Source organism: Natrix helvetica (assembly GCF_964273705.1).
Source record: "Natrix helvetica genome assembly, chromosome: 7".
NCBI classification, from domain to species: Eukaryota; Metazoa; Chordata; class Lepidosauria; order Squamata; family Natricidae; genus Natrix; species Natrix helvetica.
Genome location: NC_138558.1, coordinates 76,718,869 through 76,744,065, shown reverse-complemented (window position 1 = coordinate 76,744,065; position 25,197 = coordinate 76,718,869). Strand labels below are relative to the sequence as shown.

General features: G+C 42.5%; 1 protein-coding gene across 4 annotated transcripts in view; it reads right to left on the bottom strand.

Moving 5' to 3' along the window:
- Positions 1–10,034: 10,034 nt before the first annotated feature.
- PPARGC1A (PPARG coactivator 1 alpha) overlaps positions 10,035–25,197 on the bottom strand; it is a 449,981-nt gene continuing 434,818 nt past the window's right edge. For all 4 annotated transcript variants that reach the window (XM_081958952.1, XM_081958953.1, XM_081958954.1 and 1 more), the window contains 5 exons: positions 23,726–24,605; positions 22,035–22,155; positions 15,811–15,932; positions 12,925–13,079; positions 10,035–11,015 (listed from right to left, as the gene is read on the bottom strand). In XM_081958952.1, the coding sequence (XP_081815078.1) occupies positions 10,918–11,015; positions 12,925–13,079; positions 15,811–15,932; positions 22,035–22,155; positions 23,726–24,605 (1,376 nt within the window). In that variant the 3' untranslated portion in view covers positions 10,035–10,917. The remainder of the gene's footprint in view (positions 11,016–12,924; positions 13,080–15,810; positions 15,933–22,034; positions 22,156–23,725; positions 24,606–25,197) is intronic.

Below are 25,197 nucleotides of genomic sequence, written 5' to 3'. Positions count from 1 at the left end.
CTCCTTAGTTCTAGGTTGAAGAAGACAGATTGAAACAATTGTGTTGTGGCCCACCAACAGCCAGCATAGCTGGCAGCAGATTCAGACAGTGAGGAGGTTGGGGGGAGGAACCTGGGCCAGTCCTGGAGTCTGGGGAAGGCTCTGAGGAGGGCTCTGTGTCGGAGGCAGAGAGGGGGCCAGGGCCGTCTGACAGTTATCAGCTGCCTTCGGAATCAGACATCAGTGAGTCAGAAGAACAGCTGGAGCCTGTTCCCAGTGTGCGCATGCACAGAGCAGCCAGACGAAGGGAAGAGCTAAAGAACAGGGGTCGACTTGGGAGTAAGGCCACAGGTGGACAATGAATGTCCGCTCCCAGAGGAAATAAAAGAGGAATGAAAGGGGAGTGGAGTTTGAAGGAGATAATTAGTTCGCTTAATTGTTCCGTGACTCTTTGAGACTCCTTGCCAAGTTTTGCAGATATCGGCCTGGCAGTTCTCCAAGTCAGAGAAGTTCTGTGACCATAAATCCTCCCTTGAAAGACTTTGCTGGAGGTGAATGAGCAGAATTCACAGTCAATTAATAGAAGGGTTTTTTGTCGGGACCAGGAGTTGGCTTCATGCTCTCGGGAAGCCTCGGTCAGAACAATTTGATTCCTTTTATTTTGTACTGCAAGCCTGATGAAGTTTGCACTTTAACAAAGGAGAAGGGGGGAAATCACAGGTAATTGTCCTACGATGGAGTCTTGAAGAAAATCTGATAACTGTGTAGAGGACAGAGATGGCAAGGATACCCAATCTGTCCACCCGGATAGCTTATCCTTCCCGTTGCAGCCATTTCTTTCGCCCTGTACTATATTTCCTAGGAGTTGCAGGAAACCAGTGGTTTCACATTATTGAAAATGCTAGTCACACAGAGACAAATTTAGAGTCATCATATTACAGAGTTATTCTAGGTCATTTATAGATCCGGTTTCTACTACAGTAACTCATTACGGCTATCCCCAAAAGGAGAGAGATAATCACTGCCTATTGGAGCTCATCTCTAAAGGGATATCATGGTTTCATTTTATATTTTTTTCCCCTTCCTCCAAACAGTCCCAAATTACTGCATTGCTAGAATTGCAGAAATGACTCTTTCCTGCCTTGCAACCTCTAATCACAAGCGGTTTGAGTGGCTTATACAGTAGATATTTGGGACCAATTGATATTTTTATCCTCAATTTTGGGTGGCCCCTCGGTTAGTTACTAGTCGTTTGTGCATTAGAAAAGAATGGTTTGGTTAGAGTAGCGATAGTTTGATAATCCCGCACATCCTGGACATCAATTGTTTCAACTCCTACCCTCAAAACGATGCTATAGAGCACTGCACCCCAAGACAACTATACACAAGGACAGTTTTTTCCCAAACGCCATCGCTCTGCTAAACAAATAATTCCCTCACCACCGTCAAACTATTCACTAAGAATATTCTTCTTCTCATCCCTCCTATTACCCATCTCCTGCCACTTATGAATGTAACCTTGTTGCTTGTATCTTTATGATTTATATTGTCTTATTTAGTTTCCTAATATGATTTTAATTGTTTATTTAATATCTTAAGACTATCAATAAGTGTTGTATTTTATGATTCTTGATGAATTTATTTTTATGTACACTGAGAGCTTATGCACCGAAGACAAATTCCTTGTGTGTCCAATCAAACCTGGCCAATAAAGATTTCTATTCTATTACTATTTCTTATTCTATTTTATTTTATTCTATTCTATTCTAATGTCTTATTCCATTCCATTATATTCTATTACTATTTCTTATTCTATTTTGTTCTGTTCTGTTCTATTCTATTCTACTCTACTCTATTCTTTCCATATTCTATTCTGTTCTACTCTTTCAATATTCTATTCTATTCTATTCCATCCCATTCCATTCTGTCAGAATATTCATGAACTGGAAGAGACATGGTAACAAGGTCAGACAATGAGGCTTATTTGGAAACAGAAACTTAAGTAAGAAGTCTGGGCGTGGCTTAGCTGTATTAAATTCTGAGCTCTGAAATGAAACTACTCTGGACTTGTCTGCTCTCTGAATTGAAACTGGAAAGCAATCTCTCTACCACGTTGGAAGAATCTGCTGTGGGTATTGTACATTTATTCATGTGTTATTATGGATATAAAGAAGTTAATGAATCCTGCTGAATCAGTTATCTGTGTGTGCTTTCTAGATTTGATTTTTCTGCAACAAACTCTGACATTATTCTTTTCTCTTCTCCTGGCAGATGCCATATTCACCCCCATTGTGTCGGCAAAGTTCTAAGGCTGTTAGCTAAAAGTCATATTTGGGAATGTGAAATGCAATGTGTGATAACTTGAAGGAGGTTTGGGATGAAGGAAGGTTTTTGACCCAGGGACGTCAGAAAAGCATAGTAAATATACTTGTGTTTGCATGCCTCCAATTCTAACAGGTGGGGGGGAAAGTCCCTTGGTCTTTGTTTTGTTTTGTTTTTTGGTTGAAAGGCAAACAACAACACCGTATCAGGTTCTTTTCTTTCTTTCTTTTTTAGCAACCATTTTTAAAACCACTTTTTAGGACCAAACAATAATTAAAAACAATCAAGACTTAAGAGACTGCTTGAAACTTCTTTTGCTTGGTTTTACGAGCAGAGAGGTCTTTAAAACCAGTTATTTGGTTTTGTGAGAAAATGTAGATTTTTGATATTCAGAATTAAAATGAAACTATTTCTAACCGAGAAGCATTTCCAGGGATTTCAGAACCAGAAAAGGGATAAGGAACCAGAAAAGGTAGAAAGTGGCTAGAATTGAACTGTTTTTTCATCATGGCTAGCCGATAACCCAACATTGCCCGGGTATTTATTGATAGGGGGAAAATGTCCGGACCAAACGTAATTTCTAATGTTGGATTTTCCCCCTTCCCAGAGGGAGCCCCTTTGTGGAGTCCTGTGAAGCCGTTACCATGGCAATTCCACTGCACTGCACAGTAGAAGCCATTTTACAGCAGTACAGTAGAAGCCATTTAAGGCACAACAGGCTGTATCTTAACAGAACACACATCCCGAGGGATTTTAGGGGTGTTTTACTGAAAAATTCCTGTTTTACTGAAAAATCTAAGCTTTTGTTGGGTTTAAAGAAATCATGATCTATACATTTTGATAGCAGACTGGTTCTTGAACACACAAAGACTTCGTTTCTTAAAAAATAATTTATTGCTTTTTTTTTTTTTCTTCTCCCCATTACAATAGAAGACACTCAAAATCCAGAAAGAAAGAAAAAGAAAAAAGAAAGGGAAAGAAAGAAAGAAAAAAAGCTGTAAACGTTTAGTTTGGCATTCACACAATCAAAAGTTAAAATACCTGTATCTTCAACCTACAAAGCAATTGACGGCAAGAGCTGCAGAGATTGAGTGGGTGCTACAGTATGCAAACAGAACTCGTGAAAAAGTTCTTTTTTATTGTTATTGTTATTATTCATATTATTATTATTCATATTATTATTATTATTATTATTGCTATCTACCTACTTCGAAATACAAAGACAAAATGAGGCAGAGAGAGCAAGCACACAGAACAGGACACAGAGGGACCTACAAGAACATAAAACGTGGGTGGTGAAATGAGGACCAGTTATTCGGCTTGGTGAATTGAGACAGGTGAGGATGCCTGGGATTTTCGACAAAAGTGATAAGCGCCAACCAACCACCGATTAAGTGAAATCAACTTAATATCAGCCCTGCTTAAAATGAATTACTCGAGTCTCTTTGGCAGGAGGAGAACAAGGGTGAGTGAAAAGTCAAAAGAAGACTAACAACCGGGGTTTGATTTTATTAAAAGGCACAAGTGTCCATCAGCTGACGCGTCGGATGGCGTGAGCTGCAGCTCACAACCACTTGCGCCTTTTAATGAAACGGTGTACCACTGCTAGCAAACTCCTTCTGAATTCTGAGTTTCAGCACCCGTTCGTAGGTGGTACTCGACTTACGATTATGACAGAGCCTAAATTTCCTCCCTTGTCAAGGGAGACATTTGGTTCGGCCAGTTTTTGTCCCGTTTTACGACCTTCCTTGCCACGACAGTGAAGTGAGTCGCTGCCATGGATAAGCTAGCCACCCGGGGGGTTGTTAAGTGAACCGGGCTTTCCCCCTTGCTGGTCAGAAGGTCGCGAACGGAGGGATCACGTGACCCCGGACCGTCCTAACGACGAGTCGGTCACCAGGCGTCTGAATTTGGACCACGGGGATGCCACAATGGTTGTAATAAGTCAACATTTTTCTCAATGCTGTTGCAACTTTGGATGGCCACTAAGCGGACCATTTTAAGTTGCAAGGGCTACCTGCCATTGTAAGAGCTGCTTGTGCTTGACATGCAGACTCATAAAACTCTTTGCTACTCAACTTCCACCCTTTCAAATCTGCTTGGATGCTACCTAATCAGAGAGAGTTTTGAATGGAAGACAGAAGGAAAGAACACCAAGGGACCAAGCCTGTCCTAGCCTCCCCAAATGGGGAGTGGTCTCAGCCCACCATCCCAGACAGCCAAATGCACCATTGCATCTGGAGGAAAGAGTTGCTCTGACTTTTTGTTTTTTGCTCATGGTTTGGGTTCAGAGGTTGATCGCTTTGGGGAAAAAGTAGACCACATTATTATATCGCTTTGCCAAAGCAAGGCAGTTTTTCTACTCTTCCTTTCTCGTACTGGCTCGGGCACGAAAGCTATGGAAGTGGACTTATTTCGATTCTTCTGGAGCCTGGCGCTTACTCCTGTAAAAAGACTAAGCAGGACAGGTCATGTATGAAAGTATCTTTCCTTAAAAATGCTTGCCCTTCTCTCTAACCAGGGGTGAGATTGAAATTTTTTAGCAAGGAGTTCTCTGCCCGGTTGCTGTTTGGGTGGGTGTGGCCTACTCAGCCTCCTACACCGGGGGGGGGGGCGTTTTTGCCCTTCCTAGGCTCTGGTGCCTTTCCTTGAGCCTCAGGAGGGTGAAAATAACCACCCCGAGCTCCGGGTGCCTGAAATGGGCCCTTTCCCGGACTTCTGGAACGTCTAGGAGGCCCGTTTTTCACCCTCCCAGATCCTCCGCACAGGCCCTGCACTTACCTGGCATCCAAAACTGGCTGAGCGGAGTCTCCTTGGAGGGGTGGAGCAGGGTGGGCGGGGCCAGTCAGTCCTTGGAACTACCAGTTTGGCGAACCTGATGTAAAACTAACATTCGGTTTTCCCGAACTAGTCCGAACAGGCTGAATCCCACCCATCTCTAACCATGGGAACGAGCAAGAGAGAAAAGGCCGAAAGCTGTTTTTTTTCCAATAGGCCACTGGATTCTCTCGTTTTCCTTTGAAGACCTTTCGCTTCTCATCCAAGAAGATCACAGGAACTCCACTTTTCTCATCCTGAAAGATTTCCGGATCCTTTTTCTGTCCTCTCCATAAAGGAATTGGTGGCTTCTTTTTTGGGAATCCGCTGAAGGAAACTTCTTGGATGAGAAGTGAAACACCTTCAAAGAAAAACAAGAAAGTTCAGTTGCCTCTTGAAAAAAAAAAGCACCTTCGGGACAACCGTGACCCGGATGATGGAGAAATCTCCTTAGACATCAAGGAGGAAAAGGCTCTGCATGTATATGGAGTGTCGGCCGTTTCATCATCTCCAAATCTTGATGGTCTCCTTCAAGATCAACACTAGGCCCAATCAACATGACGAGTGGCAAAAAACTGTGGGGGACTATAGTCTAAAGCAGAGATGGTATTCAGCAGGTTCTGACCGGTTCTGGAGACCCAGCAGCGGAAATTTTGAGTAGTTTGGAGAACTGGCAAATACAACCTCTGGCTGGCCCCAGAGTGGGGAGGGAATGGAGATTTTGCAGTATCCTTCCCCTGCCACGCCCACCAAGACACACCCACCAAGCCATGCCCATAGAACCGGTAGTAAAAAAAATTGAATTTCACCACTGCCTCCACCTGTCCTAGGAGACCTGTCTCAACCCCATGAACAGGAAGACGTAACAGGAAGACTCATCTTGCAACGGTGTGTGTATATATGTGTGTGTGTGTGTGTGTGTAGTTGAAATCCAGTGAAGCAATGGACAAAGATGACTCGGACAGACAAAGATGTGGATGAGATGGGGGGGCCGCACAAATGCGTTCTTTTTAGCAGCTTTTACTATGTCAGCCCCAAAACCTACGAATGGATATGACGATTCTGAAAAGCTCCCACAGATTTATGGGGGCTCCTAAGGCCATAAGAGTGCATAGCTAAATCATAATAAAAGGGAAGGAAAGAGCAACAGTTTCGTAAGGGGGGGGGAAAAAGACATTAAAAAAAAACCTTAATATACATTGAAACACCTTACAATAGGGTGTGCATCTTAGGTATAAAATTTCCACTGGCCTTTTTTTATTATTTTAGTCACCTCATAATTTATAATAAATAGTTAATCACAACTGATAAATATGCCTCTTTCAGTAAACCAAGGAATGAATTGCAAATGTAGACATTTAAAAATCATCGAACGCTGCCAATGAAAAGATTACTGGCTTCAAGAAAGGAAGGTTCAGAAACACAGCATTATTTTAAAAAGCAGAACTGTGCTCTGTCCCCACCACAATTTGTTTTATCAAATTAAAGTCACAGCAGTGAAAAGAAAGCGTAATTTTATATATATATATATATATATATATATATATATATATATATATATATATATATATATATATATATATATATATATATATATATATATATATATATATATATATATATATATATATATATATATATATATATAAATTATATATATATATATATATATATAGATAGATAGATAGATAGATAGATAGATAGATAGATAGATAGAGACTGCTGACTCCTAGTCTCGAAACAATCAATACATAAAATAAAAACTGATCTTGATTACACTTTAAGAAGCAGTCAATAAAATAATGATATCTTCTAGAAAATAAAGTAATGAGAAATATCTGCCACCCCCACCGCACACACTTTAATAAATGTTATGTATATAAAAGCACTAAAGTTATGCAAAAAAAGGAAGGGAGGGAGGGAGGGAGGAAAAATAGAGATATTAGTTATACCTAGGTGGTTAAGATTTGAAAAAAGTCAGGATCCAGGCAAAGTTAAGATAAATCCAATTCCCAGGTGAATTTGCACCAAAAACCACATTAAGTGAGAGTGTAAACAGGAGAGCCGTGTTAAGCTCAGTCAAGCTACATTGCAAACTTTTTGTTGAACTATCTCACGGATATCTATTGGGCTGAATAGTCCTAGAACAGGGGTGTCCAAACTTGGCAACTTTAAGACTTGTGGACTTCAACTCCCAGAATTCTGTTGCCAAGTTTGGACACCCCTGTCCTAGAAGTTAAACCAACCACAACAAAGCTTCTCAATCGAGTTGGAAGGGGCCTTGGAGGTCTTCCAGTCCAACCTCCTGCTCAAGCGGGAAACTCTGTACAATTTGAGACAAAGGGCAGTCTCTTCTTAAAAACCTCCAGTGATGAAACACCCACAACTTCTCTTCCAGCGGTTCATTGTCTCCCCTGTCAGGAAGTTTCTCCTTAATTCCAGGTTGCTTCGTTAAGTCTCCATCCATTGTTTCTTGTCCTTCCTTGTTAGTTGTTCTGACAATTCTGTGAGTTGTTCTCTTGCATGTTAGATCTTATCTCAGCTCTCAAGAGCCTCTTGCTAATAGTAATTAACATAGCTACTAACTTGGGGTTTCTGTTGTATATCGAGTTAGGTCTCTGAATGCATAGATGCCATCTCTAGAAAATCCTCCCATCTCATTGGAGGAGATCACTTTCCTGATAACCATGGTGGCACTTGGTAAATAACCAGAAGTATTTCCTCAGGAAACACTTTCAGCTTCCTCATCCAGTAATTTCACTAATTCAAGTCAGGATATTCAGTAATTCTGGAAGTTGTAGAATGTTCTCTCTCTCTCTTTTAGCAGAGCGTGTTTCTGATTTAAAGCACATTTTTATTCTGAATAACAAAATATCCGAGTTGGAAGGGACCTTGGAGGTCTTCTAGTCCAACCCCCTGCTCAGGTAGGAAACCCTACACCACTTCAGACAAATGGCTATCCAACATCTTCTTAAACAGAAGTGTTGGGGCATTCACAACTTCTGGGGGCAACTTCTGTTCCACTGATTAATTGTTCCAACTGTCAGGAAATTTCTCCTCAGTTCTAAGTTGCTTCTCTCCTTGATTAGTTTCCACCCATTGTTTCTTGTTTTAGCTTCTGGTGCTGTGGAGGATAGGTTGATCCCCTCTTCTTTGTGGCAGCCCCTGAGATATTGGAAGACTGCTATCATGTCTCCCCTGGTCCTTCTTTCCCCATTAGACACACCCAATTCCCAATTCTAATCCAGACAAAGGCATCCTATGTGTTTTCAGCAAGCAAGACCAGAAATATTTGATTGGAGTTCTGCATATTCAATTGAGAACGTTCGTTAAGAGGTTGCAAGACTCCAATTTCACGTGCAATATGAATATTTGGAGAATAAATAAAACAAGTGTGTATAGTAAGAATAGGTGACTTCCTGACACAGAAGTTCTAGAAAACTTCTTTTCCTTCAGAATAATCCCACTTCTTTCCTGCTCTGCCCCGATTTGACATTTAGGATCATGCAGGTTTCCAGAAGTTAATCCTCAAATCCAGCCCATTCTAGTTGGGAAGACAACTTCTACCACCTGCAAGAGCTAAACTGCATGCAGAAGAGAAGGAGGAGGAGGAAGAAGGGAGGAAGGAAGAAGATGGAGAAGGAGGAGGAGAAGAAGAAAAGAAGAGAGAAGAAAGGAGGAGGAGAAGAGGAGGAGGTGGAAGAGGAGGAGGAGAAGAAGAAAAAGAGGAGGAGGAGAGAGGAGAAGGGAGGAGGAGAAGGAGGTGGAAGGAAGAAGGAAAATAAGAAGAAAAGAAAAGAGAAGAAGAGAGGAGGAGGATATGGAGGAGGAAAAAGGAAAGAGAAGAGAGAAGAAGGGAGGAGGAGCAGGAGAAGAAGGAAGAGGAGGAGGAGGAGAGGAAGGAGAATGAAAAGAGGAGGAGGAAGTGGAAGAGGAGGAGAAGAAGAAGAGGAGGAGGAGAGAGGAGAAGGGAGGAGAAGGGAGAAAGGAAGGAGAAGAAGAAGAAGAAGAAGAAAAGAAGAGAGAAGAGAAGAAGGGAGGAGGAGGAGAAAAGAAGAGAGAAGAGAGAAGAAGGGAGGAGGAGGAGGAGAAGGAGGAGGAGGAGGAGGAGGAGAAGAAGAAGCAGAGGCTTTGTGAATCTCTAATCTATATCTTTGACCTGGTACATCCCCATTCAACCTGCCTTAATATTACCAGTGCAAATAACAATCACATTGCGAGCTACCACTGGCTGAGATAAAAGTGAGAATTGTGTAAGAGGGGGAGTTTTGAATATTCTTAACTTTGGCTGAATTCTGACCATCAAAGAAAGGAAGATGGTGAAACATCCACATTTTCCCCATCCAGTGCACACATTCATACATTCACTTGCACACTTCACTTTTTCTTCTTCTTTTAACAATCAAATATAGATAAGCGTTAAGTTCAGCTTCCTAAATACGTTAGTGTACAATATTGTTTCGCCTTGTATAATAATTACATTTGAATAGTCTTGATTAAGAAAAAATTCAGCAGTTTTGTTTTTTCTTTAAAAGAACGCGGCATTTACAGTGCATAGCTCTAACAAAAAGAGAGAGAGAGAGTGGGAGAGAGGGTCATTTTCTCATACGCTATGTACACAAAATAAAAATACTCCATTTAACAAGTGTAAATACTTGACTGCATTCTCAAATGTAGTCGGTTACATTCTTTTCTCCTTTTCTCCATGAAGGTTACCCACAAACGTTTTGTAGAGTAACACCGTGTGGGTTCATCAAGGAAGGAAGAAAGAAAGAGAGAAAGAAAAAAGAAAGAAAGAAGGAAAGGGTATGAAATAAGGAAGGGAGGGAGGAAGGAAGAAAAGAAAGAAAGAAGGAAGGAAGAAGGAGGGAGGGAAGCAGGAAGGAAGAAGGAAGGAAGGAAAGGAAGGAAAGAAAGAAGGAAAGGGAGGGAAGGAAAGAAGGAAAGAAAGAAGAAAGGAAGAAGAAAGGAAGGAAAGGAAGGAAGGAAGGAAGGAAGAAAGAAGGAGAGTGAGGGAAGCAAGGAAGGAAAGAAGGAAGAGAGAGAGAGAAAAAGAAAGGAAAGAAAGAAGGAAGGAAGAAAAACTATCCCACAGGCTGATGGCTAATAAAGAGGGTCTTGACGTTTCCCTATGTTAGATCACTCTGTTTTGGACACACACACACACACACACACACACACACAAAATGGAAGTCACAATTAAAACAGCACACATTTAAAATCCTCTCGATGTTTTTTTCAACCTTCCACTGTTTTCTGCTTTTCTCCCCTGCCAACAACACCAGAAGGGACGGTGGGTTTTGCAGTATCCGCAGTCCTCTTTGAGATGGCCATCCTATCGAAACAACCCTGTGTGGGAAGCTTGCTTTACGGGAATCTTTTTTTTTTAAAAAAAGAACTAAAACAGAATAAAGCACCCAACACACAGTTGTGTTATCTTAGATGCCAGCAGCTAAAGGTTCGATTTGCTCCGTTCGGGAAAAAAAAACAAAAAACGCGCCGTTATGTACATATTTTCTAAGTTTTGATCTCTATGGAACTGCTGCTCCTTATCAAAACCCACCCACCTCCTTCACCCTGGGAAAAGCAGCGCCAAAACTTAAAAGAGATTTCACTCGTCCGGCTCCCTCTCTTCGTCTGCCTCTACTTGTGTCCACGTAAAACGACGTTGTTGTTTGTTTGTAAGGGAGAAACGCAGAGGAGGAGATGCAGGATGACTTCTTTGCGGGCTACGACTGAACGGCAGGATGCTTGGCGAGGCGACTGGCAACTTTCCGCTCTCCTACGCCACGCTGAGCGTTACCTTCGGAAGCTCCGTTGCGCCTCTTTGAGTAAACTATCAAAATCCATGGAGTCGTACTTGCTCTTAGTAGAAGCAGGATCGAAATCGTCTGAATCTAGAAAGAAAACAGATGTCTTGAGCCAGGCTCACGCGCCCTCTTCCTACGACCCGCGCGTACCAGCTCAGGGCAGCTCTGTTGCCAGCTTGTAAAGTAGTGCTTTAAAAGTCTTTAAAAACACTTTAAAAACAGATCCAGGGCCAGCGGGTGATAGGGGAGGGGCAAGTACAGCAAGGACAAAGGCGGAACGGGCTGCTAAAATTGGCCATGCCCACCCAGTCACATGACCACCTAGCCACGCCCCCCCACCGTCTGAGGGACCGTGAATCGGCCCCCTCTTTAAAACATTTGCAGACCCCTGATTTAGAATATGGCATGATGCTTTTTCCTCTGTAAGCTAGTCCCCTGTTCCTCTTCCGTGTTTAATTTAATTTATTCCCTGCAACTTGCAAGTCAGAATTCGGATAATTTCCCCTGACATCCGTCGATATTTTCCCGCAGAATGATGGCTGGATCACTTCTAGTATAACAGCGAAGAAAAACAGAGTGAAGAGGCCTGGAGTGCCAAGAAGGGCCTACTTTTAGTAATGAATAATGCTCAAGCAGCTGTCAGCCCACTTATTTTATATCCTAGATATTTTGAGATACTAGGAACATATTCCTGACTTCATCAATGCGGAAGATAAGTCAAATGAAGCCAAGGTTTCCATCCGTCTTGGCTGGGTTTTATCAGCTGAACGTTGGAGCAAATGATTTGTTAAGGTTGAGATTTTCACTCGGCTTCTATCTAAGAAGCAGGTAGCTGCTCGCTGCTTTCTGCAACTTTACAGCTATCTGTTTTAGCCCATGAGGGATCACATATTCGCTTTAAACTAATGCGCATTGCTGTTATCATTGTAACTCTGAGAAAGCATCAGGGGCTCAGGGAGAAAACACCGCTGTGGATTCTCTCCCCACCGCATGCAAAACAGAACATACAGAAGTGTGGCATTATTAGAAAAGAAATAGAAATAGAATAGAATAAAGGATGGAATGAAAATGGAATAGAATAGAATGAAGAATGGAATGAAAATGGAATAGAATAGAATAAAAGATGTAATGAAAGTAGAGTAGAATAGAATGAAGAATGGAATGAAAATAGAATAGAATAGAATAAAGAATGGAATGAAAATAGAATAGAATAGAGTTGGAAGGGACCTTGAAAGTCGTCTAGTCCAACCCCCTGCTTAGGCAGGAAACCCTACAGCACTTCAGACAAATGGTTATCCAAGATCCTCTTAAAAGCTTCCAGTGTTGGAGCATTCACAACTTCTGGAGGAAAGTTGTTCCACTGATTAATTGTTCTAACTGTCAGGAAATTCTTCCTTAGTTCTAAGTTGCTTCTCTCCTTGATTAGTTTCCACCCATTGCTTCTTGTTCTACCCTCAGGTGCCTTGGAGAATAGCTTGACTCCGTCTCTCCCTCAAACATTGGAAGACTGCTATTATGTCTCCCCTGGTCCTTCTTTTCATCAAACTAGACCTACCCAGTTCCTGCAACCGTTCTTCATATATTTTAGCATCCAATCCCCTAATCATCTTTCTTGCTCTTCTCTGCACTCTTTCCAGAGCCTCAGCATCTTTTTATGCATGCCAATATCTTAATTTTGCCCATTTCCCTAGGGTGAAATTTAATCATTAGAGAGGCTAATAATAGCATCTTTTCTCAACTTTGGAAAGAGAATAATATTGGTTTGACTCTAATATTAAAATGGGCATCTTGCGACTGCAGTGGGGGGAAACATATAAATACACACACAGAGAGATCTTTACGCAATCCTTAGATGAGGAACGATAACCCTATTCCTGAACCATGTGCATTTTTCAAATGTTAGGTGGGTCAGCAGCGGAACGAGCTCAAAAATCCGAAAACCCTCTGGGCAGACCCAAAAGGGAGTTTTACATTCATCTAGCAGCGATCACCGTACCGAGATCTGCATAGTCAGCCTCGCAGGGTTGCTGCTTCTGTCCACAAAAAGACAGCTGAAAGGCTGGTTCATTAGATCTGCGTAGAGTATTTCCATTTTCTAGTGCAGCAAATGCATCACAAGTATAGCGGTAAGTGATGAATCCATAGCTATCTCTGAAAAGAATAAGAACATTAAGGCATTACAACCAGTGTCTGGGATTCAGCCGCATTTTCTAAGCCGCGCACATGCGTGCAAGCTGCGCACGCCAGCAAAGCACATGTGTGGAAGGCTGCACGCACACGCGGAAGGCGTGCTCACATTTTTGGTGCGGGGCAAACCGGTGGTAAAATTATGTCAAACCCACCTCTGCTTACAACCTTGTAGAATTATAGATAAGAGTGAACCTCCCCCACAGAAATAAAGGTTTACTTCAAGTCGAACAAAATTGAACATCGAAATAACGTCATAAAAACATGAACAGCCTGCTGGCGAGGGAAAACATTGCGTGGTAAATATTTATCAAAGATTGAGAGGAAAGTGGATAAAAGATAAAAGCTGGCCAATAGCTTAGAATCTTTAAAAAAAGAAAGATTTTGGCTTCTCAGGAGTTATTCAAACTAACAAGGCCAGAATTGAAAAAATCATCAGTGCAGTTTTTTCAAAGAGGAAAAAGAAACAGTAGATCATACTGTCCCAAAAGTGCTTTTTCAAAAGGGACCTGGACTTTTTTTCTTTTGAAGACCTTCCATTTCTCATCCAAGAAGCTTCTTCAGTTCTGACAGAGACTCTCCATAGACAAGTCGATTGTATACTTGTCCAGTTCACGCAAGAAAATCGCACAAACTGACCATAAACCATGACATAACAGTTGCAAAAATGATTCACTGACACATTTCTCAAAATGATGCCAGAAATGAAAAATATAGTGGGATATTTATCCCCACGGCAGCTTAGAGGATGTATCTTTGATGTATATTTTAATATTTTATATTTTAATGTATCGTTTCACTATATTAGGTTTACCGAACACAGAATAACAGAGATTTGTTAAGGTAAAGGTTCCCCTCGCACATATGTGCTAGTCACTCTCGACTCTAGGGGACGGTGCTCATCTCCCTTTCAAAGCCGAAGAGTCAGAGCTGTCCAAAGACGTCTCCGTGGTCATGTGGCCGGCATGACTCAATGCCAAAGGCTCACAGAACACTGTTCCCTTCCCACTAAAGGTGGTTCCTATTTTTCTACTTCCTTTTTTTATGCGCTTTCGAATTGCTAGATTGGCAGAAGCTGGGACAAGTAACGGGAGCTCACCCTGCTACGCGGCACTAGGGATTCGAACCGCCGAACTGCTGATCTTTCTGATCGACAAGCTCAGTGTCTTAGCCACTGAGCCACCACGTCCCCTTGAGATTTGTTAGTGTTAGATAAATAAAGATGGCACTGTTGTAATAGAGGGGCTTAGAATATACCATAGTTGATTTATTTTACAGTTGCCAATATAGAATTGTGCTCACTTTTCCCTGTTGATCCTGCCAGTAATTGCTGGTGTTTATTTCTCTCTTTATTACTTTATGTTGCCCCTCATTGACCGAATAAATAAATAAATTTCAAATCCTCGCAGTAATCCTGACATATTTATTGATGGAACACAGCATCTCATCTAGAGCTAACTTCATAAACACGGGTTGAAGAGGAAAGGGAAAAGAAAACCACAGTTTGAACATTATTGCATTTTTATGGCCATTTTTCAAATCTCTGGATTCCCCCCCCAAAAAATGCAATATCCTGCCAGAGCTGAAGAAGCTTCTTGGATGAGAAGCGAAACGTCTTCAAAAGAAAAAGGAGCCTGACAAATTTAGAAAAAGCTCTGGGATTTTATGAAAAAGCAGCGAATGCCGTAAAAATTAGGGAACATTTGTACCGATTTTGTGATCTCTTAACAGGCATTAGTGGTGGTGCTTTTTTCAAGAGGCAACTGGACTTTCTTTGGTTTTTCCTTGAAGATGTTTCACTTCTCATCCAAGAAGCTTCTTCAGTTCTGGCTGAATGATGGAGAACGGAAGGATTTATAGTCAGTCAGAGTTGAAGAAGCTTCTTGGATGTCTAGCGAAACGCCTTCAAAAGAAAAAACAAGGAAGTCCAGTGGCCTCCTGAAAAAAAAAAGCACCTTTGGCACAACCCTCAGCTGGATGACAGAGAATCTCTGCAGACTTCCTGGATTTGGTGTACCATATTTTTTGGAGTATAAGACTCACCTTCCCCCCCTAAAAGAGGGGGTGCGTCTTATACACTGAATGTAGCCCCACCCACCCTCTGACCCCAACCCTTTGCCTCCCAGCAATTTACCTCCTTGCAGAGGCTTCAATAAGCTATAGCAATCCCTGCGGCCTGAAACAGCTGATGATCGGGAGAAAGTGAAACTTGCTGTTTGCTCCACATGGCAAATTTGTGGGAGGCAGATTTTTTTTCCCTTGTGCTAATCAGGCTGTTTGTTGCAAGGAGGTAAGTCAACAACTATAAATGCCTATAGAATGTTCAAATTATTAGACTTATTTTTTAAAGACTGCTTTATTACTATTCTAGACAACTTAACAAAACGAAGAAGCTTTTTAAAATAAATGCTTGATCTGAAGAGGCCCAGTGCTATTGTATCTTCTTTTCAATAGCAGAGAATAACTATACTTCCAGAAAACACATTTTAACAGCGTCTGTACAAGTATAGTCTGAAATATAACACTACAAACAGTGTACTGGGAGGCAGAAGCAGATATTTTCCCCTTGTTTTCCTCCCCAAAATCTAGGTGCGTCTTATACTTCGGAGCGTCTTATACTCCGAAAAATACAGTATTTTTATTTTTCCTCTTCTGAGTGAGGGGAGCCAAAGAGGGAAAGGAAGAGTAATTTTACCCATCATCCTGTAGATTCAGGGTGCAATCCTCAATTTCACCGAAAACTTCAAACCGGTCCCTCAGCTCTGTTCGGGTAGCACCAGACCCAAGTCTGCCGACATAAATGACACGACGCTCTTCCTGTTCATAAGAAGAAATGGCACAGAATTTCTACATAGTAAAGGTAACAGTTCCCGTAGCACATCTGTGCCAGTTGTTCCTGCCTCTAGGGGGCGGTGCTCATCTCCATTTCAAAGCTGAAGAGCCAGCGCTGTCCGAAGACGTCTCCGTGGTCATGTGGCCGGCAGGACTCAATGCCAAAGGAGCACGGGAACGCTGTTACCTTCCCACCAAAGGTGGTTCCTGTTTTTCTACTTGCATTTTTTTCACGTGCTTTCAAACTACTAGGTTGGCAGCAGAAGCTAGGAGAGGTAATGGGAGCTCACTCCGTTATGCGGCGCTAGGGATTTGAACTGCCGAACTGCCGACCTTTCTGATCAACAAGCTCAGTGTCTTAACCACTGAGCCACCACATCCCATAATTTCTGCATAAATTAGCCCCAAAGCCTGGGTATTTTCACGAGTGCATCAAACCAAGATGATTCTTCTCAGTCTTCCCATGTCCTCAAGCAATTTTTCCCCCCATTGAAGGAGTGATGCCCTTGAGAAGCAACTCCTCTTAGTATTGACGTGTGTGGCCATCACTGCCTAAATCCCTACAGGTGTTCAGCAATGAGATGGTCAAACATGCTTTTTTAGTTACTCAGATTCCTTGGCGTAGGTCTATCCATCATCTACTTGATTTAACATAATAACAGAGCTGGAAGGGACCTTGGAGGTCTTCTAGTCCAACCCTCTGCCTAGGCAGGAAACCCTACACCACTTCAGACAAATGGTTGTCCAACATCTTCTTAAAGACTTCCAATATTGGAGCATTCACAACTTCTGGAGGCAAGTTGTTCCACTGATTAATTGTTCTAATTTCTCCTCAGTTCTAAGTTGCTTCTCTCCTTGATTAGTTTCCACCCATTGCTTCTTGTTCTACCCTCAGGTGCTTTGGAGAATAGTTTGACTCCCTCTTCTTTGGGGCAACCCCTGAGATACTGGAACACTGCTATCCTGTCTCCCCTAGTCCTTCTCTTCATTAAACTAGACATACTCAATTCATAAAACATCAAATAACAGAGCTGGAAGGGACCTTGGAGGTCTTCTAGTCCAACCCTCTGCCTAGGCAGCAAACCCTACACCACTTCAGACAAATGGTTATCCAACATCTTCTTTAAAAAATCACAATCTCTGGAGGCCAGTTGTTCCACTGGTTAATTGTTCTCACTTTGAGGAAGTTTCTCCTCAATTCCAGGTTGGTTCTCTCCTTGATGAGTTTCCATCCATTGTTTCTTGTCCTGCTCTCAGGTGCTTTGGAGAAAAGTTTGACTCCCTCTTCTTTGGGGCAGCCAGTCAGATATTGGAAGACTGCTATCATGTCTCCCCTGGTCCTTCTTTTCATTAAACTAGACATACCCAGTTCCTGCAATCGTTCCTCATATGCTTTGGCCTCCAGTCTTTGTTGCTCTTCTCTTCGCCCTTTCTAGAGTCTCAACATTTCTCTCATGGAGACCAAAACTAGACACAGTATTCCAAGGGATTTAACTATTTAGTTGCTCTATTCTGGGCCAGGACACCTGTTCTGCTTTTCATTGGCATGTTTAGTTGGAAGCGATAATCTCATTCTGAATATGTCAACCACTTTAAGATACAGAGGAAAGAAGTGAAAGATGGAACTATTCTTTTTTAAAAAACCAAACCAACTTGTAATTTTATCCCTGAAGAATTAATAGAGTTCCTCAGCTATTAAACCCCCCGTCATCCCGAGAACAGGTTTAAAGATAGGCCAGTTAAATAAAAATAGTTAGAACTTGGCCAAGGAGAAACTCAAGGAGCAAATGTTTTAGTGCTCGGTTCAAAGGCTTATCGGTATCAGGGTTATTCCGTGGCCGCTGAGGTCCGTCTTGTTCTTTCCTCTTTATCTAGGAACTAAAATAGGACTCCAAAGCTCTCCCAGGAATGTCAAGGACACGGCCTGAGTAAATAAATTGCTTTTACTGCAGATCGTAAGCAGTTGTAAGGATGAAGCTCAGCGTTTTTTTAGCCTATGACTCCAGCTACGTATCTGTGCACACATATCCCTCAAGTGATTTTCCTGCTGCTGCTATTATTATCATCATCATCTCTCTTTTATTCATTAAACATGAAACTCAGTCAACTGGACATTTAAAATACATCACAAATATTATTGACTGGTGTTAACAGTTGATACGGTTTGCTGCCAGCATCCTAGGTATCAACCAGATACCTTCTTAAAATACACAATGTTCCAAGGAGCGCAGTTTTTTTTGCAGTTCTGCTGATGTAGCTGCAATTTCTTGATGTATTTTATAAAACTCTTGGACATCATCATCATCATCATCATTGCAGTCAGCCAGATGTTCAGACTCGGTTTGGCATTTTTGTCTACCTATCGAGTCCTTACCAAGGACCTGGGATAGGCAAATCTGGGTGTTTGATGGTGTTACAAATATCGTCGCAGGATGGAAGCTGTAAAGCCGCCTTCTGCAATTGACTGATGGCAAATTTGTCAATGCCAATGATGGTGTTTGAGTGGTGCCCCAGTTGTTTTGGGACGGCACCCAAGGCGCCTATGACTTTTGGCCCCACCCTTGGTTGCCTTTGCCACAGTCGTTCCATTTCTACTTGTAGGTCTTTGTATTTTGCTCTCTTCTCCAGTTCTTTCTCTTCTCTTCTGCTGTCTCCAGGCACTGTCACATCCACTATCCAGACTACTTCTTCTTCTTCTTCTTCTTCTTCTTCTTCTTCTTCTTCTTCTTCTTCTTCTTCTTCTTCTTCTTCTTCTTCTTCTTCTTCTTCTTCTTCTTCTTCTTCTTCTTCTTCTTCTTCTTCTTCTTCTTCTTCTTCTTCTTCTTCTTCTTCTTCTTCTTCTTCTTCTTCCTCCTCCTCCTCCTCCTCCTCCTCCTCCTCCTCCTCCTCCTCCTCCTCCTCCTCCTCCTCCTTCTTCTTCTTCTTCTTCTTCTTCTTCCTCCTCCTCCTCCTCCTCCTCCTCCTCCTCCTCCTCCTCCTCCTCCTCATTATTATTATTATTATTATTATTATTATTTCTTTGGTGAGATTCACAGCCTTTGGGGCTGGTTGGTAGCTCAACAGCTCGAGTCCTAACCAAGGACCTAGGAACTGTTAAGGTAACGCCGGAGGATATAAGCTGTTCCAAGTAGGGAGGTTTTTTGTAGAATCAGAATGTTCAAATCTGATAAATTTAAAATTTCCAAATAGCGAGGTAGCCTTTTAGGTATTGCTCCAAGGGTTCCAATTACAATTGGGACAACACACAATTTCTTTTTCCACAGTCGCTCAACTTCAATTTGCAAGTCCCGGTACTTTGTGATTTTTTCTTGCTGTTTGTCTTCAATTCGTGCATCTCCAGGTATTGCAATGTCAATGAACCAAACTTTTTTCTTTTCAACTATTGTTATGTCAGGTGTGTTGTGGGCCAAGTTGTTGTTGTTGTTGTTGTCATCGTCGTCGTCATCGTCGTCGTCATCGTCGTCGTCATCATCATCATCATCATCATCGTCATCTTCTATTGCATTTCTTAAGCTAGGTTGTTAATGGTACCTCGCTGTGTTTTCATAACACTTGGGTTTTGTCCCCGACTCCTTGTTCTTCACTTGGCTAGCTCAGTTCTTATCCCAAAAACACGACCCCAATGTACAAACAGACTCTCTACAACTCTTTAGTTAAAACTGCCCCAGGTTTTAGAGCCTAAAATGATGTCCATTCTGGGATTCTTCTACGAGAGATCTCTGCAGCTTTGGAAGTGCTGTTTAGACGCAGCCAAGCTAATGAGGCAGATAGAAGGAGAATCTTTCCGTCTTTATTTTCCTAAAAAATACCTTGAAACGGGAGAGGATCCAGCTCATAAATCTGGAAGCAGTAGAGCTCCTGCACAATGAAATATGTATTTTCTCCCCCGAACGTCTCACCAAAACAGAAGCTTAATTGTGCTGAACCTCTTGGTAAGAATCAATTTGGTTGACACTAACTACTGATCCTAAATGACTGGCCAGATGGAGCATGACAGAGAGCAAATTTCCTCATATACTCCCATTTCCGATAGAATGCCTAAATTGGAAGGGGGCAAGAAAAACCCATAAAGTTTCACACACCAACGTAGAGAACGCGATGCAGTTATGTGATGCCAATAAGCTCCTTTCCCCATATGCTTCCCTGAAATTTGTCATGGGTGTTAATTGTTTTTGGGCTTTTATCTGTTGTGGCCCACCAGCGGCCAGAGGAGCTGGCAGAAGATATGCTAGTGAGGAGGTTGGGGAGGAACAGGGGCAGATCCTGGAGTCTGGGGAAGGCTCTGAGGAGGGCTCTGCGTCAGAGGCAGAGAGGGGACCAGGGCCGTCTGCCAGTTATCAGCTGCCTTCAAAGTCAGACATCAGTGGGGCAGAGGAACAGCTGGAGCCTGTTCCCAGGGTGCGCATGCACAGAGCTGCCAGACGAAGGGAAGAGCTAAAGAACAGGGGTGAACTTGGGAGTAAGGCCACAGGTGGACGATGAATGAGCCCTCCCAGGGGAAATAAAAAGAGGAGCGAAAGGGGAGGGGAGTTTGCAGGAGACCATGAGTTCCCTTCATTGGTTCCTGACTCTCCGAGACTCCTGGCCAAGTTCTGCAGATCTCAGCCTGGCAGCTCTCCAAGCCAGATAAGGTCTGTGACCACAAATCCTCCCTCGAAAGACTTTGCTGGATGGGAATGGGAAGAATTCACAGTCAAATAATAAAAGAGGTTTTTGCCTGGGAAGTCTGGGTCAGAACATTATCTACCTTTTCTCTCTTGTTTAGAGGAAAACAACCTCACTCTGCTTTTTTTTTAAGAAAGAAAAAAGCCGTGTAAAGCACAATTAAGGGAATAAGTAAAAGAGCTCAAATGCAGGAATTCACGTGTTACACCGAGAGGCCCCATATGTCCTCCAAGCTCAGGAAACATTGAGCTAGCCGCTTCTTTAAATGGCAAGCGGTTATGTCATTTGGGACATAAACCTGTTCCGTTTAGCCGGCCTGGACCATTCATAACCTTACTATACCTCCTGGCAGATATATTTTAACTGGGTAATTTTAATTGGGTATTTTTAGGATTGTTGAAATATTGTTTTTATCTACTTTACTTTGTACAGTGTCTTATTGCCTCCTCTTCTATGTTTCTATGTTTATATGTTTGTATTTTGCATTTTATGTGTTTTATTTGACTGTACACCGCCCCGAGTTCCTTTGGGGAGAGGGGGCGGTATAAAAATCGAAATAAAAGTAAGTAAAGTAAAGTAAAGGGAGGCATCCTTCCTGTTGTGATTGTGGCAAAAGCTTTTTAGAGCTTTGATCTTTCCAATCGTACTCCTTTGCAGTCTCTCGTATCTCAGCACCAGAATTGACCAGACGGTATACTACGTCTGAATATAAAGTCCCCATTTTTATTTTTAGTATCTTCAAGTCAGTGTCGATTCCTGCCTAGACAAATCGTATTTTTCTTGCCCAAAACACTAACACAATCTTTGGTTGCATAAAGAGAGGCATAGAATCAAAATCACGTGAAGTGTTAGTACCACTTTATAAAGCCTTAGTAAGGCCACACCTGGAATTCTGCATCCAGATTTGGTCACCAGGTTACCAAAAAGATGTTGAGACTTTGGAAAAAGTGCAGAGAAGAGCAACTAAGATGATTAAAGGCTTGGAGACTAAAACATATGAAGAACGGTTGCAGGATTCGGGTTTGGCTAGTCTAGAGAGAAGAAGGACTAGGGGGGACATGATAGCAGTCTTCCAGTATTTGAGGGGCTGCCCCAAAGAAGAAGGGATCAACTTGTTTTCCAAAGCACCGGAAGGCAGGACAAAAAACAAAGGAAGGAAACTAATCATGGAGAGAAGCAATCTGGAACGAAGGAGAAATTTCCTGACAATGGGGACAATCAAGCAATGGAACAGAAGTTGCCTACAGAAGCTGTGGGTGCGCCATCACTGGAGGATTTTAACAAGAGGTTGACCAGCCACCTGTCTGAAATGGTATAGGGTTTCCTGCTTGAGCAGGGGGCTGGACTAGAAGACCTCCAAGGTCCCTTCCAGCTCTATCCTGATTGAATTAAAATGACAGTGTTATCCGTTATAGAGCTTACAACTGCTTTCTGCCGCTCTCTTTCTCTCTGCTTTGCCCTCTCGGATTCTCGCTTTTCGTATTCTTTGCGATACTCTTCCCTCTTCAGCCTCTCGTGCTGATATTCCTCGTAGCTGTCGTATCTAGGAAACAAATGTGAGTTGCTGAAATCAAAGCCCCAAATTTCCCTAAGGATGCAAAGGAATCTGTTGGCTTTTGTTTTAATTTTATTTTTTGGCATATGCAAAAGAAGGCAAACTTAGTTGTATTACCTGCGTATGTCTACCGACCCCTCACATATCAAATATCATCTCTCAAATAGCTACAGACCCCTCACATCCTGGACACAAATTGCTCCAAACTCAAACCCCCATAACTCTAACCTTCAACTGTCCACCATGGATCTCCTCACCCTTTTCCTAAGAGGTCCGTAAAGGGGGCCTGCATAAGCGCACCCTCTCCTCCTGTCCCCATTTATTCGTACTCATTTCCTTTGTTCATGCCCATGTTTATACTTATACCTGCTATCTTGTACATGTTTGATAAACTAAATAAATAAAATAAATTAATTAATTAATTAAATAAATAAATATAACTCTTCTCCTCAGGATGACACTCTAGGGCATTGCACATCAAAACAACCTACACAAGGACAGTCCCACCCCTATGCCATCACTCTGCTAAACAACTAATTCCCACAACACAGTCTTATGCCCTGGGACATCAAGCCACGTAGAAAGGCTGGGTTACCTATTTCCTTCGGTATCATTATCTGTCTGTCTGTCTGTCTATCTATCTATCTATCATCAATCATCTATCTATATCAATCATCAATATATCAATCATCAATCTATATCAATCATGTCTGTCTGTCTGTCTGTCTGCCTATCATCTATCTATCTATCATCTATCTATCTATCTATCTATCTATCTATCTATCTATCTATCATCTATCTATCTATCTATCTATCTATCTATATCAATCATCTGTCTGTCTATTTATCATCAATCATCTATCTATAAATCAATTAATCATTAATCATCTATCAATCACCTATCTTTCATTTATCAATCACCTATCTTTTATCTATCTATCTATCTATCTATCTATCTATCTATCTATCTATCTATCTATCTATCATCTATCTATCTATCTATCTATCATCTATTTATCTATCTATCTATCTATCTATCTATCTATCTATCTATCATCTATCTATCATCTATCTATCATCTATCATCCATCTATCATCTATCTATCTATCATCTATCTATCATCAATCATCTATCTATATCAATCATCAATCTATCAATCATCAATCATCTATCTATATCAATCATGTCTGTCTGTCTGTCTATCATCTATCTATCTATCTATCCATCCATCCATCCATCCATCCATCCATCCACACATCCATCCATCCATCCGTTCGTCTGTCCATCCATCTATCATCAATCATATATCAATCATCCATCCATCCATCCATCTGCAAACTGCTAGGTGGACGGGAGCTGGGGCAGGTCACGAGAGCTCAACCCATCATGTGGTGCTGAGGTCTCAAACCCGCGATGGATCCATTGCCTCCTCTTGTAAACTGGAATCAACTTCCTGCCAAAGAATTAACTGAGGAAACGCCGGCTGTCCAGCTTTGCGGAAGCCCACCTCCACTCTCCTTAAGAGAAACATGCCTCCCGCCACCCCCTCCTTGTTACCTTGAGGAGGAGCGTTTGCCGGGCGACCTTGACCTCGAACGGGAATACGCAGCCTGGGGACAATGCCTGCACTGTGGGGAAAGTCTTGTCTGAGAGCGCAGCCTTTGGAACCGTTGAGCGAACGAGTTGGGGGGAGACCCCGGATCTCTGCACAGGGATTCCAGGGGGGAGGAAGACGGTGACCAATCGAATAAGGTGTAGCCTGGTATCTTTTCGCTTTCCTCTTCGCTGTCCTCCCAAAAGCCCTCCATTGCTAGTCCCGAATTTATAAACATAGAGAGCTTCGAGAACTGCTCCTCGCTGTAGTGGCCGTAGTCCCTCAGGTCGCCGGTCTTGGTGGTCTCTTCCTCAAAAATGGCTTGGCTAGGGGGACCAAAATGCTTGTTGAGTTCGGCGCGGATCTCCCGGTCTTGGAGCTGTTTCCGATTGTTGGACGGTAAGTCCTGCTTTCTCGCCTGAGGACTTTCTCTCTGGTCCTCCTGGCTGTTTTGCTCGGAGGAAGAACAAATGTGACACCAGTGTCCAGGCAGGCAGCCCGCGAAGTCCACCTGACTGGAATTCTGCAGCTCCCAGGGACGGTTGAGGCATTGTTCTGTCTGAGAAATGACCAACTGACAGTAGTCGTGGTCGCCAAACAGCCTCAGGCCGAGCCGCCTCGCCTTCCTCTGCTCTTGACCCACGGGCAGGCCACTGGTCTTGCTCAGCTGCGCGTACAGCTCCGACTGCTCTGGAACCTTCCAGAACAAATTGTGTCCTTGAGAGATGGAAGGTTTCGAGGAAGGTGGCATAACAGTCTGGCATGACGCCTTGGGCTTTGGTGAAGTCCTAAAAGAGTTTTCTTGGCTGGCCTTGTGAGGAGGGGTAGTAGGTGGAGTTAGGCCTAAAATACAAAAAGTGGGGGGGGGAGGGAGAGGGGAAAACCCCAAGTTAATCCATGCTTAAGCATTGCAACCGATTTTGGTCACCCGCCTACAAAAGAGGTTGAGACTTTGGAAAAAGTTCAGAGAAGAGGTACGAAGATGGTCAAAGGCCTGGAGGCGAAAACATAGGAAGAACAGTTGCAGGAATTGGGTACGACCAGTCTAGAGAAAAGAAGGAGTAGTGGGGAGTGAGAGCAAGAATCCAGTATTTGAGGGGCTGCCACAAAGAGGAGGGGGTCAAATTATTCTCCAAAGCCCCTGAAGGCGGGACAAGAAACAATGGTTAGAAACTCATCAAAGAGAGAAGCAACTTCCAATTAAGGAGAAACTTCCTAAGGGTGAGGATAATCAACCAGTGGAGCAAAAGTTGCCTTCAGAAGTTGTGGGTGTTTCATCACTGGAGGTTTTTAAGAAGAAACTAGACTTATCTGAAATAGTATAGGTTCTCCTGCTTGAGCAGAGGGCTGGACTAGAAGACCTCCAAGGTCCCTTCCAGCTTCTATTCTATTCTATTCTATTTTCTATTCCATTCCATTTCTATTTCTTTTCTTT